The 17,272-nt window shown below is 37.0% G+C and overlaps 1 protein-coding gene across 2 annotated transcripts in view; it reads right to left on the bottom strand.

Moving 5' to 3' along the window:
- The window catches only part of PHKA1 (phosphorylase kinase regulatory subunit alpha 1), a 174,126-nt gene that overhangs the window by 156,212 nt on the left and 642 nt on the right, over positions 1-17,272 (bottom strand). For both annotated transcript variants that reach the window (XM_037057663.1, XM_037057673.1), the window contains exons 2-6: positions 16,658-16,816; positions 13,180-13,227; positions 10,886-11,054; positions 6,834-6,916; positions 2,242-2,322 (exon numbers count right to left, since the gene is read on the bottom strand). In XM_037057663.1, the coding sequence (XP_036913558.1) occupies positions 2,242-2,322; positions 6,834-6,916; positions 10,886-11,054; positions 13,180-13,227; positions 16,658-16,816 (540 nt within the window). The remainder of the gene's footprint in view (positions 1-2,241; positions 2,323-6,833; positions 6,917-10,885; positions 11,055-13,179; positions 13,228-16,657; positions 16,817-17,272) is intronic.

The following is a 17,272-nucleotide window of genomic DNA, read 5'->3' as shown; positions in this document are numbered from 1 at the left end:
AGAGGGGACTGTCAAAGAATGAGACTGGAGGCACATCCAACCTCTGAACTCTGGAGGCCCCATCTGCTGGTCAACTAGAAGCTCCACCCTGACAGACTTGCCAAGGGCCAGGATGGGACAGCTATCTGACATTGGCTTGCGACAGAGAACCTCTTGAGAGACCTAAGACTGGCACAACAAATGGCCAGCTTCGGACAGCACCAGAGGGGGACCCAATGGGCTTCACCGGGCTTCACTAACAGTGTATGGAAAGAAGACAAGATTGCTGTCACCACAGCAGGCACAACAATCTGGTGAGGCAAACCACACTTTTTTCTTTTCTAATCTTTTCTTTGTCTTTTCTATTTCATTTTTTCTTGTCTTCCTGTTTTTCTTTCATATCTCTCATTCTCTTTCCTATTGTTATTCTGTTTTCTCTTTTCTATTGTTTTTTCAGTTTTCCTTTCATCTATATTTTTCTCTATATATGTATTTTTGTTATTATGTTTCTTTCATCTTTCTTTTTTCCTGTCATATACTTTCCAACTTCTTTTTCCTTCTCTAATTCTTTTTGTTACTTGTCTTTTATTATTCTTTTCTCTTTTTTACTTAATTTTTATTGTTTTTGTTAGAGTATTAGTGACTTTTCATTTCTGATTCTTTTCATTGTAATTTTTAATTTTTGTTGTTGTTGGTTTGTTTATCTGTTGAGTTGTTTTCCATTTGCTTTTGCTTTGGACTGTATTGTTTGGTCAGCACATGTACAACAATTTGCACAATGGGTTGGGCTGAGCCTCAACCAGCCTGACGATGAAGCACACCCATGAATGGGATAACAGCAATCAAGGAACAATTACAGCCCTGGCTGGTGTGGCTCAGTGGATTCGGCACTGGCCTGTCAACTGAAGGGTTGTCAGTTCAATTCCCAGTCAGGGCACATGCCTGGGTTGCAGGTTTGGTCCCCAGTTAGCATGTGTGTAAGAGGCCACCAATTGATATTTTTCTCTCACATCTATGTTTCTCTCATTCTCTCTCTTCTTCCTTTCCCCTCTCTAAAAAATCAACAAGCATGTCCTCAGGTGAGGATAAAAAGTCAGATTACACAGAAGTATAGTAAGATTTCTTAAAATAAACTCAATATTTGTGCCACTTTGATAATAAAAATACATTAAAAGAAAAAGTTTACCCGGGGATAAATATCTCTAGGTACAAAGTTCCATATAGACTTACTAATTCAACCACATTAATTATATAGTCGAAATTTTCTGTGATGTTATTTTTGGTTTATTTCATCTGTCATGCCTGGCAGTAGTTTTTGTTAAATTGTCCCCTTACAACTGCTTCTATTTTGACTTGTATTTCTAACATATTTTGTTTTGTATTAATTGAAACTACATTCCAGGCCAGGCTTTCTCATTTTAGGCTGTGCCTTTTAAAATTCTGCCTTGACCTTATTTGTCCTCTTTATTCCATATACTACTATTTTGCTTTGAATTCGACTCCATTTGATGTTTACATACATAGTCACCATGTTTTCTTGTTTATGTTGGCAAGACTTTGCCCATCTTTCTATTTTTAATATTTCTGCATCAAATTGTTATGTTAGAGCTCTTATAAGTAGTAAAGGCTGAACTTCCTTTTTCTCTCTTTTAAAATCAACCTGTGTTTTTTGCCTCTTGTCAGGAGAAACACATAAGTCATGCGTATTTATCATTATAATAGGTATGTTTTGATCCGATTCTTGCTATCCTATTTTATGCCTTCTTGCCTTTTCCAAATATAAGAGCTGTAATTGAGGCAGTAGCAGTGGGAAAGAAAAGATAAAGCCAAGTGAAAAGGTAATTATGATGATAATGATATGGGGGGGGGGTGCAGGAGAGTGTGGGTGGTAGAGGATTAAGAAATAGTTTCCTGATATCAAGCTTTGTCAAATGGTGTATAGAAGGACGAAAGACCTTCTTTTGTTTGTTGTATAATGGTAGCGATGATGAGTTTACTTTAAGATGTGTCCTCTGAGTTCCTTGCGAGATATGTAGGTAGAGATATGCTACAAAACCAATTTGGATATATAAATCTGGAGCTTATGAAAGAAGTCTTTACCTACATGTTCATAGTTCTAGGGAAGAATCTGAATTTTGCCTGTGGTTTAAAAGAACAATTAATTTGATGATGGCCCATATTCACATTAAGCCTTTATCTACGGCAAAGATGTACCAGGCTTCCTTCTCCCGTACCTGGGATACACAAAGCAAGAGAAATTACCTTTGCCATTCCAACTGAACTGGCATTCAATTCTGAGATCCCTTGGTTGGTCTTGTCTCCACGTTCCCATATACCAAAGTCCTGGCATAAAATAAGCAATATTCCATTAGAAAATCATCACTACTAAATGCTTACTAGATACACAACTATTAAATAAAAGGCACGAATAGTAGCTAATTTGTCACACTTATGCTTATTAAGGATAGGCCAATGAGTTGGGTTGCTCCCACAGATATTTCCCCAGTAACTTTAAATTCTAGTATGGCATCCAAGAAGTTGTAGGACTCCTGGACAGTTTAATTGTAGTTGAAGTGTGATTAGGCCTTCTAAATTTCCTGGCCAGTTTCAAATTCAAACATGTTGTTTCCTTTTCAGATCCTTTCACTCATATGTTGCCCACTCTGCTTCCTTTCTTTAATATATTTCTTCCCCAGCAATTTGTTTTAGAGTTAGAATGACTTCTTCTTAAGAAATCATTTACATAATGCTTCATCAAAAATTTTGCTTGTAATCCTTGGCCCAATACCAGTAACTTACTGTCTTCCCTCCCCCACACCTTCCAGCCAAATAAAATGCCAAATTAGCAAGTAGATTCTACTCTCTTTCTGTCTTCCCAACTTTAATCAGCAGACTGCTAATTGTCTGCCAGAGCATACCAGCATCAAATACTAAACTTTGATGTTGTGGAGTAGAGCTACCTTGTGTTTTTATCAGAGGTCAAGCTCTCCAGGGTCAATCAACTAGATTAGAGCGAATTATAGCAGGGAAATATGCCCAGCTCCCTACACACTAAAGTTCTTTAATCACTTTCCTGGCCAGAAAATATTCAGGAAATTAGCTCAAAGCAACGGAAACAGCAGGTAGTAATGAAGTGGAAAAAAATTAAACTTTTAAAAATTAGATTCATAAAACTTGTTTCCAGCCTGGAATATCTGAGTCTTAGATTAATAAAAAAAAAAATCACATGAATTGGTTCCAGTAGAAAAGTATGTTATCAATCTAAATAGGATAAAAAAAACAAGTATCTCTCTGTCACTAATCCCTACAGTTTAACCTAGTTCATGCTTTTTAGAGTTTTTAGTAGTTTGGATGGGAAAACTCTTAACTCAAAGGGTCAGAATAATGATCATGGTGGGAAAACTATGCTCTTGGCTAGAATCTCTCATATCATCATTATCAGCAAAAACAGCTAATTCCTACGCAGAGCTCCCTGTGTAGTTACATAATTCTAACTAGCCCATCTAGAGAGGCACTTTTCAAAATTTCCCATCAAAGCAGATACCCAAGGAGTCTAGGAAATGGAGCCTAAGCCACACCTTGGTATTTTACCTTAAATATCCATTCTAATTTTACTCCACAGTGGCATTGACAATGTACCGTAAACTAACCTGTGAACTTCACACTGCTATCTTCCTTAATCATTACATTTATAGATGATAAAACTGAGGTACAAAGAGAGGTTAAGTGACTCACCCAGGGACACACAGCTAATTAGTGACAGACCTGGGATTAGAGGTCAAGTACTCTCACTCCAAAGCCTACATTCTTAACCATAGTTGTATATGGCCCCTTGATAATATAAAGAGAACAGCTAAAATTACTTTCAATAAACTTTTTATTTTGAATAACTTTAATTATTCAAAAAAATTTACAAACAGGTAAGTTACAAACAGAGTAAAAGTGAGTTCCCATACACCTTTCATCCAGCTTTCCTTAATATTAACATCTGACATATCATAGTACAACTGTCAAAGCTAAGAAATTTACACCAGAACAATACTACTAACCAAATATGGACTTGATTAGGATTTTAGCACTTTTTCCACTAAGTTTTTAACATTCCAGGATCCAAGCCAGAATACCATCTTACATTTGTTGTGTTTCCTGAGCCTCTCCCAATCATTTACAGTTCCTCAGTCTTGTCTTCCATGACACTGACACTTTTTGAAGATTTGTAAATTAGTGGTCAAATATTTTATAGATTTACATCATTTTGGGTTTGCCTCATGTCTTCTCTTGCTTAGATTGAGATTATGCATTTTTGGCAAGGATACTACAGACATTACGCTATGCCCTTCTCAGTGCATCGTATCAGGGGGCACACAATGTTACGTTTTACCACTGGTGACATTAACCTTCATCAGTTGGTTAAGGTGGTGTCTTCAGGGTTATTCCATTCCTACTGTTACCATTTCCCAACTTGTAATTAATAAGTATCTTGAGACACTTTATGACTACAAATATCCTGTTTCTCTTCCAACATCCACCCACTAATATAGCATTGTAAACCCTGAGAAAGAAGACACATACTAAGAAGGGCTTCTGATGGCTAACTGGGTTCAAATCAAAGAAAAAACAGAGCCTAACAGCTGTTTCTACAAAGGGGCCCCCTCACTCAAACTGCCCTTCAGGGAGAAGCCTGCACTGAACTGCCTGCATGCACTGTGTTCCTGCCATCCGAGCCAGCCCTTATACAGGAGTTCCTGGAATCCTATCGCAACCAATAGGACTGAGGCTTTCCCCATCCAATTGGAGCTGCACAGCTCTGACCAACCAGAGTGACTCTATTCTGACCAATCAGGACAATGCCTTTTGGACCAATCAAACTGTGAGGATTTGGAGTCTTTATTTGCATGAGGAAAGACTAATTGGGGACCAGAGACATGGACTTCCCTCCATATAAGCCTGCTCTCCTCTGGCTCTGGGAGGTACTTTCTCTTTCCACCAAAGCTGAAGACTGCACTTTTCTGGCTGAGCTAAAACACTTAAGATGTCTTGCAGGAGACCAATGCAAGCCAGAGCAGACCGGCACAGAAAGGAGTCAACCAAAGAATGGTTGACTTGTGCAGACCTGTGCAGTGCAAAGCAGAGGCAAGGAACAGAGCAGAGCTGTCTGGCCAGAGAAGGGGCTGTCCCAGTGCTGCCTCGCAGTTGTGCTGTTTTCACAAGTGTGCGTTTTCCTACATGCTGTACCACAATTGAGCTGTTCTGCACTGAATAAAGTTTCCTTCGCTGCATCCCAAATTTGGGGTTCCTGTTGGTGTTGAACTGGTGCCAGTGATCATCAGTGGACAGTATCCATTAGTACGATTCTTGCCCGAGAGAATTATTAGTGGTGTTTCCCTAGTGATTTTCTAGTTCCTTCTTTACCTCTGTAGTCATTAATGGCCATTTTTCACTAAGAAAAAACTGTCCTTTCTCCCCCATTTACTTCTTCAGTTGTTTATATCAGTATGAACTTATGAATATTTAGGTTATTCTCTGGGTTATAGTAAAATGTTATTATTTATTTTCTTGCTAAAATTGTTTCTGTTTTGGCCTCAGAGAGTTTTTCCAGGTTTGACCTACCCCATTCTTTTCTGGACACTTCCCTCACTTTTGTCACTACATGATACTCCAGTCTCACCTTGTATTTTCACCATACCAGTCTAGGAATTGGCCACCTCTCTAGGAAATTCTGCTTTCCTTTATTACAGAATGATAATTACGATCCTAGACTTGAGCAATGGTGCTCACTGTCACTGTGGTGTCATTGTTTCTAGGTCCTCCCACTAAAAAGAACTTGAAAATATCCACATGTACACATGCAGGTGCATGCAAACACATGTGCATACACATATATCTCAGACACCTTATATTTATTTCCGTATGTACCTTACATCACTTTTCACATCACATCTCTGAGTTAAAGGCGTAGGAAGGTCAGCTATATTTATCCCATGGCGAGTCTCGCCTGCCCCCAAACTAGTTCTATCCTAGTTTGTGCAGAAAAGATTAGAGTACCAGGAGGCACAATTATCATTAATTCTACTGCTGAAACCCTTAGATGCAGTGGAAAGGTCAGAGAACCCTGAGTTGCACCCTGGACCACAGCAGGCCTATGGTATCAGAAGGCAAAGAGATCAGTCAACAAATAATGGGTGCTTGCATAAAACATGTGTATGTTAGACTCAACCTTCACTCAAATATGGAGTGACAGATTCCAGATTTACCCTCCCACCTAAAATAACTAAAAAAAAAACCTAAACCATTAAGTTAAAAAAGGACTATTTATGATATAGCCATTTTCAATACAATGAATATGCAATGTAGAAGTGATCCCTGACAGAGAAGATGTTAAATATCTTATGATTTAATATACATTTACCTCATATAGTAGTTATAAGAAAAAGTAACTACTTTGTATAGTAGATACTGAATCAATGTCTACAGATAATATTATACACATGACTAAATGTTATTTCTAAGTAGCTAACCCATACTACTCCCTAGCCATCTTGCTCCTGTTGAAGACCATAAGTCATTAGAATAAGACTACAATTTAGCCCCAGACTGTCAAATATATACCATCAGATTTTGTACAGTTTGCAAGAAATGAAAGCATAGCATCTTGACTCTCTTGCCTCTGTAACTCCCTTGGGAAGAAGGTAAACAGAGGATGACAGAGGTTATCAAAGAAAGAAGCTGAAGGCAATTTTTGTCAGAAGCCTTATAGATTAGTTCACTGTAAGGGGCAACATTAAAAGATAAAATGGATTACCCAGAATTTAAAAAACACCATGTTTAAAATACATTCCCAAATGAGTACTCACAGCAGTTTTATATGCAGCTTCAATGTAAAACACAAGGTTCTGTATGAAATTGACTTCATCTAGGCTATGGATGATATGAAGTCCTAAGGAAAAAGAGAATAAAGATACAGAGTTGGTCAATGATCACTATAGGTTTTAACGGCAGCTACGGTGACTAAGTGACCCAACCATTCCCAGGGAATACTACTTCTGTTTAGGAACAAGGGGAGGTACTCTGGCTGAGAACCATAAAAATAAGATCACAAATCAGTCTTAGGCTAGTCTGCAACTAAGTGAGATAACAGCATATTTTTAACATGGAAGAATTTTAACTACTATTTGTAGATTTTAATAGAAAGTCTCAGGCTCTTAATCCCATAGGTAACTAATTCATAATGTGTCTAAATGTCAAACCTAGGCATCTGGAGAAAAGCAAATATTTCATAAAAGAGTTGGAAAGAGTCTAAATACTGAGCAAGAAGGAGATATACATTATGATTCTTAGGAGAACATAAATCCATTATTTTTTGGAGTAAAAAATGAGAATTATTCTAAATGTAGGCTATACACAGATAGTTACAGCATAAAATGGAGTGTTTGCGTGAATTACCCACCTACTTTTTACAACATCCCTAAGAGGGGGGGTACTTCTATTTTCTCAATGAGGCTCAGAGAAATTATTTCGCTAAGGTCATGTAACTAATAAATAAGACTCGGTTGACTATCAACTTCTACATCACTTCAGATCCTCACCAAGGATGCTATACTGCCTCCCAATATGTACAGTATAATCCACTTTTGTTTAAAAAGTAACACTCCTCACCCTGGCCAGGTGGCTCAATTGGTTGGAGCATTGTTCTGTACACCAAAAATGGTTGCAGGTTTCATTCCTGGTTGGGGCACATACAGAAGCAATCGATAGACATTTCTCTCTCACATCGATGTTTCTCTCTCCCTTCCTCTCTCTCTAAAACCAATAAACATATCCTCATGTGAGGATTAAATAAAAATTACATTTCTCTCCTCTCTCCCTCCCCATCTCCTATTTTTATTTAATACCAACAGGTATACAGTGAAAGTCTTCCACCTGGAATCACATCACTCCCACTCTGTCAAATCTCCTCTCTGGAGAAAACAAGTCTTTCCAGTTTCCTCTGTATCCTTTCTGAAATGTATCATGCTATATAAAATTCACACAAACAGTAGTACCATACTAGGCTGCACCTGGCTTTTTTCATGTATTACTTGGAGACAATTTAAAGTATATCTGCCTCATCTTTTTTTAACAGCTACACAGCTTTCTACTGAATGCCTACTCATATAACCACTTCATTAATAATGAAAAGCATTTAGGTTGTATCTAGTCTTTTATCACCACAGTCAGTACCACCATAAATATCTGTGTATTTATATATCTTTGTGCTCATGTACCAGTATATCAAGGTAAATTCTTAGTAGAATTGCTGAGTCACAGATTTATGCATTTTTTCCCAAAATTTTATTAGGAAATTTTTCAACAAACAAAAGAAATGAAAGATTTTTACAGTGAACACCTGTGTACACACCATCTGGACTGAACCATTAACATTTTACTATAGTATTCTATCGCACACCTATCCATCCATCAATCCATCTCAGTTTTTGGTATCTGTCAAAGTAAACTGAAAATATCAGTATACTTCTCCATAACTTTACCATGTATATATTAAATGTTGAAAATTATCACTAAGTTATTACACAAAGAAGTTGCATAGTTTACATAACAAACAGCACTAACTACCTGTTCTCTAAACCACATCAACACAAGCTTTAATAAGTTGTTGATCTTCGCCACTCTAATGGATGAGAAATAGAATCTCCTTGTTTAATTTGAAGTTCTTTTATTATGAATAACGTTGTGAGTCTTTTTATATGTTTGTAAGCCATCTGTATTTCTTTTCCCATGAACTGTTTGGTCGTGTCCACCAATTTATATTGAATTGCTGGTCTCTCTGTTATTAATATATTAATGAATATTAACAAAGTTAGCCTTTTGGCCATCATATGTGTTATAAGTATTTTTCTAGTTTTTTGATCCCTGACTTTGTTTACAGTACAGTTTTATTTTCAGAAACTTTTATTAAAAAGTTCTATCCCATTAATGTTTCTGGTACTTTTATAGTTTCAGGGTTTTTTCAAAGATTTTATTTATTTATTTTTAGAGAGAGGAGAGGGGAAGGAGAAAGAGAGGGACAGAAACATCTATGTGCAGTTGCCTCTCATGCGCCCCCTACTGGGGACCAGAGCTGCAACCCAGGCATGTGCCCTGGCTGGGAATCAAACTGGCAACCCTATGGTTCGCAGGCTGGCACTCAATCCGCTGAGCCCCACCACCCAGGGCTAAAACTGTCTTAATACACAGTTAACATACAGACCCTTAAACGGCTAGCCACCGCTCTATAGCTTCACCTTTCTGCCATTTTTCCAGATCTGTCTTACACTCTAAACACAAAGGTACTTTTCAAACTTCTGTACTTCTAGTAGTACTGTTCCCTTCCTTTTTCTTTACTTGTGAATATCTACTTATTCCTACTTATTTCTCAAGGGCCTGATAAAAAATATCCATGTTATTCCAAGCTCCTATCAAAGTCAAATCATTGAGTTAAAAATCAAATTTTAAGTCAGGAATCAAGAGATGACATTTGTTGAATAAATGAATATGTCTCTTATAAGCCTCTTTAGTATATTTCTGCTTCTTTTCTGGGCTCAAAATGAAAAACCACAAGGAATACTTAGATACTTTTTGCTTCGTAAAAAAAAAAATTCCAGAGTTGGTATTGAAAGAATATTAGAAATGGAGTTATATCTGCCATTCTATGTTTTAAAAACAAAACCTAAAAATATATTTATTCAGGGAGAAACCACCCCTCCAAAAGAAGAGACCATGTAAGTAGCCATATTATAACTTTAAGAAAAGGTTACTCTGCCTCTGAGATGTGTGTCCTGGAGGGGAATAAAAGGAAGGCTTTATCACCAAAATATATTTGTGTAAGAAAAGGAGAAGAAGAGTATTCGGAGGTAATTCTCACCCTGAATGGTGTTAGTACCACATAGCTCTGTAACCAGACAGGAAGATTAAAAAATTACAATGTCAAAAATGTGGTATTGTGACAAGTGCATTTGCTTTACCTCAGGACAATCTGGGAAAGATCCTGTTTAATTTACAAACTGATTATCATCAGATTTATTGTCTTCCTCAATATAGAATAAATAAAAGGGAATTATGGTGGTTCTTATGCTTTCCTCTTTTCAGGTAAAGCATATAAAAGTAGTAAAAAAACCATATGAAAAGGGCTATTATTCAATAATAAAAAATAAACATTGAGCCCTGGCTGGTGTAGCTCAGTGGATTGAGCTCGGGCTGCGAACCACATGATCGCGGTTCGATTCCCAGTCAGGGCACACGCCTGGGTTGCAGGCCAGTTCCCAGTTGCAGGGGACTCACGAGAGGCAACCATACATTGATATTTCTCTCCTTCTCTCCTTCTCTTCCTCTCTAAAAATAAATAAATAAAATATTTAAAAATAAATAAAATAAAAAATAAACATTTGAATTCTGACTCCTAAGTTAATTCCCTTAATAAAATTTAGAGGCCCACAGAGAGATGTCTTGTTTATAATATATTAATACAGAGTAGTATAAAGTAGGTGATTCAATTTATGTTAATACTAGCTATAAGCTTGTCAGTGTATAGTATGAGAACAAACAATAAACCCTAGTCCTTCTTCCCCATCTCATGGTATCTGAGGATTAATAAAAGATAACAGCACTCATCTAAAGGAAATCTACCCCAGAATTCCTGGTTCTCAATTTAAAAGTACTAATTAGTATCCCGGACTTGTTTTTCAACGTAGAGGAATACCAACTAGATCTCAAAGAATTGTTTCTCCTTGTACAATTTTCAAAATATTATGGTTCCAATGTGCATCTTTGAGCAATGTAAAGAGCCATTTTGTTTTCTGGAGAAGCCACTTGTGGTAGAGCAAGTGCTCTACAGTGCCGTGGCCCCCAGTACTTCTGTCCTTGTACCAACCTGAGGCAGTCATTTGTGCTAAGAAGAGCAGATACACAGAGGTGGCATCCAACTGCAGGTGTCCCCACTGGTCATCACCCACTACAGTGGCACAGGTTTTGGTGTTGTACTTGGCATGGAGGCTATCCTTGGTACTCTGACTGTATTTGAAGGATTCTACTTTATCCACCTGAAGAAAACGAAAACAGTTAAAGACGGCTATGCAGAAAAAGCAACCCATATAAAATACTTCCGTAGTACTCTTAACTGAAAGACTTAGTTCTTAAAACTTAGATTTCATTATGTGTGCATCTCATAAATGATACTGGGTTGGCTAAAAAGTTCATTTGTTTTTTTCTGTAAGATGGCCCTAGTAATGCTTCAAACAATTTTGTTAAATTGTACTGTGACAGCTGTCATACCAGCGTGCATTTAAAAAAAACTTATCAAAATTGGTAAAGTTTTATGTAGCCATTTTAATACTGAAGATGGGAGAAAATATGCAACATTTTTGACATATTATGCTTTATTATTTCGAGAAAGATAAAAATGTAGCTGAAACACAAACGATTTGTGCAGTGTATGGAGAAGGTGCTGTAACTGATCCAACAAGTCAAAAGTGGTTTGCAGCCCTGGCTGGTGTAGCTCAAGTGGATTGAGTGCGGGCCTGAGAACCAGAGGATCGCGGTTCAATTCCCAGTCAGGGCACATGCTTGGGCTGCAGGCCAGTTCCCAGCAGGGGGGCGCATGAGAGGCAACCATACATTGATATTTCTCTCCCTCTCTCCTTCCCTTCCCCTCTAAAGATACATAAATAAAGTATTTTTTAAGAACTGGTTTGCGAAGTTTCATGCTAGGGATCTCCCACTGGATGATACTCCATCAGGCAGACCAGGAAGTTGATAGTGATCAAATTGAAACATAAATTGAAAACAATTAACATTATACCACATGGGAGAGAGCTGACATACTCTAAATATCCAAATCAATAAAGTTATTAGTGTAAATAAAAAACGTGTCTTTTACTTTATGGAAAAAGCTAAACAAACTTTCTGGCCAACCCAATATTATACCTTTAAGTATGGTCCACTAAATTAGTGAATTTAAACCTATTTGGTAAGGTAGAAAATGCAAATATCTCAAATACCAAAGAAAGTAGCAAATCAGGACAAAAATAAGAAATGATGGCTGTGAGATAGTCCAATAGAGAGAGCACTAGTAAAAAAGGTTAAACTAGGTAGAGTTGATTTCTTCGTACTTTAGACTTGTTGAATGCCTGTGAGTGGTTATTTTATTAATCCAGGCCTCAATTTCTCCTTCTAATAAAAGGTAATATTGGTTTCAAGAAAATCAGTTCAGATTCAAGGTGTGCAACTTTCTGTAAATCTCCTAGGATAAAGGGAAAGCACTTTTTAAAAATAAAACACTTTTGAATATAAAAAATATCATAAATAACCTAAAAGATAAACCCCAGACTACTAAAAATTATTTGAGGTTTGTGACAAAGGATGGAGAACCATAATGTTCTGGAACTCCTCAAATAGGCAAGAAAGAGACACCCAAAAGAAAAATAGTCAAAAGACCTAAGAGACAATTTAATAGGAGAAAAAAATGCAAAGTTTTTCATCTACACATGAAAGGATGCTCAACTTAATTCAAGATCAGGAAAATGCAAATTAATGCAAGGAGGTGTAAGTCCTTGGCTCCTTACCTCCAATCACATAATCTGGAACACTCCCAAAGGTTTTTTTCCCCTAAGTTTTGCATCAACATTCGTTTTGACATAGGGAAATTTGTAGTTTCTATTTATTTTATTAGTATGAAAATGCATGTTTCCCTAGAGAGAGATTAATGTTTTTGATAATAGACTGCTGTTATGGACCTGCTGAGGACATAACATACTATATGGTATACATGCTGTAGTGCCTTCTAAAATCTAAAAAATTCTGAATTTTAAAATTTATCAGGTCCCAAGGGTTTCAGATGAGGGCTTATAGAATTGTATCATCATTTGCTCAATACAGATTACATGTACGGCAATGATGAAGTATATTAAAAAATCATTTGTAGAAAAGTGAAAAAGGACTAGAAGGAAACATTCCAGTAGTAACTGGGTGGTAAAATCACGGGTGACATTTCCCCCCTCAATTCTACAACTTTTCTAAAATTAGTGTGCACTATTAGTGAAATGGAAAAAGATTATATACATATATATATATATATATATATATATATATATATGATATAAACATTCCCTAAGGGGTGAAGAAAGTACAACAATGTGCTTTTATTACAGAGGGGGCTGTTAACAATACCTGTCTTATCATGCAGTGCAGCAGTCCCCTCATCAGTTTCACTACACTCTGCAGAAATAAATGGAAACAAGAGTGTTATAAACATCCCTAGATGCAGGAACACTTACTCAGCAACTGCTGTTGGTACATGACCTTTTGAGGACAAGTAACCCTATCCTGGGTTCCTATTTACATGGCATTTACTTTATAAGTACACAGAAGAGCAGATTGCAGCTAAAAGTGGAATCAAAAGCCGCAGTTGGTGACTCCTCCAAGTTAAAAAGTCTAAATTCTAATACGTTCGTGTAAAACTGAGCCAACCAACCTATTAGAGGACATTTCACCTGGAGAAAATGGGTGAGTCAACTAAAAAATCATAAAGCTATGAGGATATTCTAAAATATATCTCATGGCTCAGAAAGGCCAACATCATCACATTCACTCTTTTCTAAACTAGCGAAGGCTTATCTTCAATAGTCCACAGAAATATTTATCTGGACAGTTTCCCTAAAGAATAAAATGATCGTCAATTCAGAAAAATTGTAAAGGGCAATTGTTAGTACAACTCAACCCCTTTTCCATGCAAAGAAAAAAGCCACAACTTATTAAGTCATCATTTCTTTTACTAGGACCTGGCAATTTCTAAAGCAGTTTTCTAATCATAGTACTTTAAAATTCTGATTACCAACTATATAGAAATTATGAAGTAAATTATGAGAAATTTGATTGTGAGAAATTATGAAGTAAAGAAACCTGCTATTTAACATAGCCCCAAACTTAACTGACCTGGTGTTCTATGGAACACACCACGGGAAATGCTGTATCTAATGGTACCCAGGTGACCAGTATACCGAAGGCACCAATAAGAGAAAAAGGAATGTGTAGTGAGTTGCTGTTGTTTGGTAGTCCATTTTATTTGTTTTTAACAGGAAAGGCGGCATTTCAGACATAATGAGTTTGAGAGGCTACAGGATATATGGGGGTAACTGATTAGAAGACAAATGAAAATAAGGTTTGACACTGAGGTGAGGTCAGAGTAAAGATGAAGCTTTGGAAGTCATTCTCATAAAGGGAACAGTTAAACTCATGACAAAAGATGAGAGACTATACAAAGAGGATAAAACTGAGGCAGAAGTAGAACTGAAGGCAGTCAAAGAGCATTCTCTGTTTGTGTGACTATTTTCATGGGTGTGAGCCAATAGCTATGTTACTAAGAGAAGAGGGCATTTGAAAAATACATATGTGCACAATTCTATTCTCAATCTAGGATAGGATAGTTACCTAAATCTTTGTACCCTCTTCATCCAGAATTCTCTTTAGTTCTGACATTATTTCTCAGAGTGAAATCAAGGTGAGAGTTGGAAGAAAGGGTAGAAATGATTAACAATCACTGGTTTGGGAAAATCCACAGAGTAATGGGAAAATCTGTTTTAAATCGATAGTAAGTGGGAATTTATTCCATGGATCATTGGATTTAATCTATGCTTATTTATTGCCCACAGATCAGTGGTATTGTATCTGGCTGTACTTTAGAATAACCTGAGTAGCTTATTAAAAATATTCATGTCCCCAGTGCTCCACTTTAAGAAATTTATCTAAATTGTTCTAGAGTGGGCTTCAGTAAGGATATTGCTTAAAAAGATTCCTAAGAGATTCTATTGTACAGCCAGAGGTTATAACTACTCATGTAGATTAGAGATAAATACAGTTCACTACCTATTTTTGTAAATAATGCCTATTGGAACATATCCATGCTCATTCACTTATGTATTGTCTCTGGCTACTTTTATGCATTAGTGGAAGACCTAAGCAGTTAGACAGATACTTCATGTGACCCACAATGCCAAAAATATTTACTATCTAGCCCTTTGCAGAGATGGTTTTATGATCATTGCTCTGAATTAACTCTTGAGTCAGGTTTGAGAAAACAATTAAAATTTTAGAATTGCCAGAGAAACGTTTCTTCTTTGAAGATGTTTCCTATAGCCATAATGTTCTTGAGACAAAGTTATTATTGAGGTGGTATGAAAAATACCAAACCAGTACAATACAGGAACGATTTGGGGGGTTGTGTAAAAAAATTATTTAATGGAGCATTACAATTTTAGAATGAACAATTCAATGTTTCCCTAAAATTTCCCCCTTGCTCTGTGAAAGGCGAGCTTTCTACCTGAGGCACGTAATGAAAAATGTCAACTCTGCAGAATGATTGGTCAATAAGGACACATTAGATTTCTCCTAATAGTATTGGAAAAAATGGTCAAATTGTACCACGTATGGAATTCTTATGCCACTGATATTAATTGCTAGCAAAATGAATAAAATACTGAGATCAAAATAGCAAAGCATTATAGTAAGTAGTATGTAGGATTTGGGTGGTGGTGGTAGGGAATAGTATTACAGGTGATTTTTAACACTCCTCTAAATTTTCCAAGTTCATACAATGGTTATGCATTATTTATATAAGACATAAAAATACTGATCTGTACTTCCTGGGCTAAAGCAAAAACTCCGATAACCTTATTCTGTGATGGGCCTAAGCACTTCTCAACAATAGCTTGAAAGAATAACAAATGCCTACTATTGCAGAGGACAACACGATGAAAGTTCCCCATTGCCAAGGACTGCAACCCATAACATTGTGGTGCCCTTAAAAAATAACCAATCTCAATATTCTGATTTATGGATGAATACTGAAGCTAGAATTGCCTGAGTCTGAGGAGTACCACTTGAAAAAGTGGCTGGTATGGAGAGAATCTTAACCACCATGGAAAAGAATTCAAATATATCTTACAACTGACAGCAGAGTATCTCACCACTAAGAGTCCCCCTAGCCCAGAATATTGTTTTCTTGGTTATTCAAAAGGACAAAGCACCCTGTGTTTAAGCAGTTTTAGAAAGGATGCTTCTTTACAGAGGGGAAGGGCCTTAAAAGTTGGTTTAAAGGCCTCTGTTGACTCTGACCTTACTTTGCTGCGGATGAGGGAGGAGGAATAGGCTCTGCAACAGTGGCCACAGGTATAAAAATCAACAAATAAGCAGTCTTTGCTTGTGTCTAATTGGGAAGGTCTGCCAGTTTGTATCAGTTACCACAAAACAAATACCACTATCATTTTCAAAAAAGAAGTAAAATGGTATATACCTGCCACCAAACATTCTTCTCAATGAGAAGTATGTTGGATACTGCAAAATACATTTACTTATAAAGAGGGATAGTTTAGCAAAGATTCCAGGATAGTATTTTCCACTGTAACAGAACAGACTGTACCTACTTTCCCAGAATCAGCAAGTCTCAAGTTTCCACTACAAAAAAAAAATCAGTACAATACAGAAATGATTTTGGAATAATTTTTAGGAAGGTGGGAAAAAAGACAAAATACAATTCTCTGAACTCATATGGGCTAGGCTATGTTCCCTTCAATCTCCCCCCCAACACACAAACCCAACCCAACACACCACCACAGAGCTCCAGATGTGTTTCTATTCTTCTTTTGAGTACCTGCTCCAATTCATAAGCCTTTGCCTTATCCTCATCTCGGTCTGCATTCTTCCGATAGGCCAGGCCCAAACCCCACACAGCCAAGATGCTATACACGTTATCCCGGACCCAGGCATCTTTCTGATCATAGCTGGCTGGAAGCAAGCCAGTCACTGGATTCTGCAAGGCCAAGAAGAAGAGGACAGGCAGGTAACCACAGGATGTTAATGTTACGAAGCACTCTATCAAATGGGATACTTAGGGACTTTGATCTTATTTCTACGTCCCCAGTCCTGAGTCTTAACCACCTCTTCCTCTGACCAAGTGCAAGCAAATGTTATCTTGAACAAGAGGAAAGAGCTGTCTGAAGACTTAGACCTCTGAGGTGTGTGTATTATTAAAAGAAAGACAGTGTTTTAACTTTTCAGTTAGAATGAGCTACCAATGATAAACCAACATTAAAGAAATATTTAAAATATAATTAACAGTATATACAAGGTACCTCAGATTTTCACACTAGTATAGTCTTGAGATAGCTAAACATTCCCTTGTTTTCTCTGGCAGGAGGGGAAGGAGATGGATGACGCCCAAACCTGGGGAGGGTTGTCAATAAACTTCAACACATCTTTCAACTCT

This window comes from Sturnira hondurensis, unplaced genomic scaffold, assembly GCF_014824575.4.
Source record: "Sturnira hondurensis isolate 20B ecotype Veracruz unplaced genomic scaffold, ASM1482457v3 Scaffold0000982, whole genome shotgun sequence".
In the NCBI taxonomy this organism is placed as follows: Eukaryota; Metazoa; Chordata; class Mammalia; order Chiroptera; family Phyllostomidae; genus Sturnira; species Sturnira hondurensis.
This window is presented reverse-complemented; position numbering and strand designations above follow the sequence as displayed.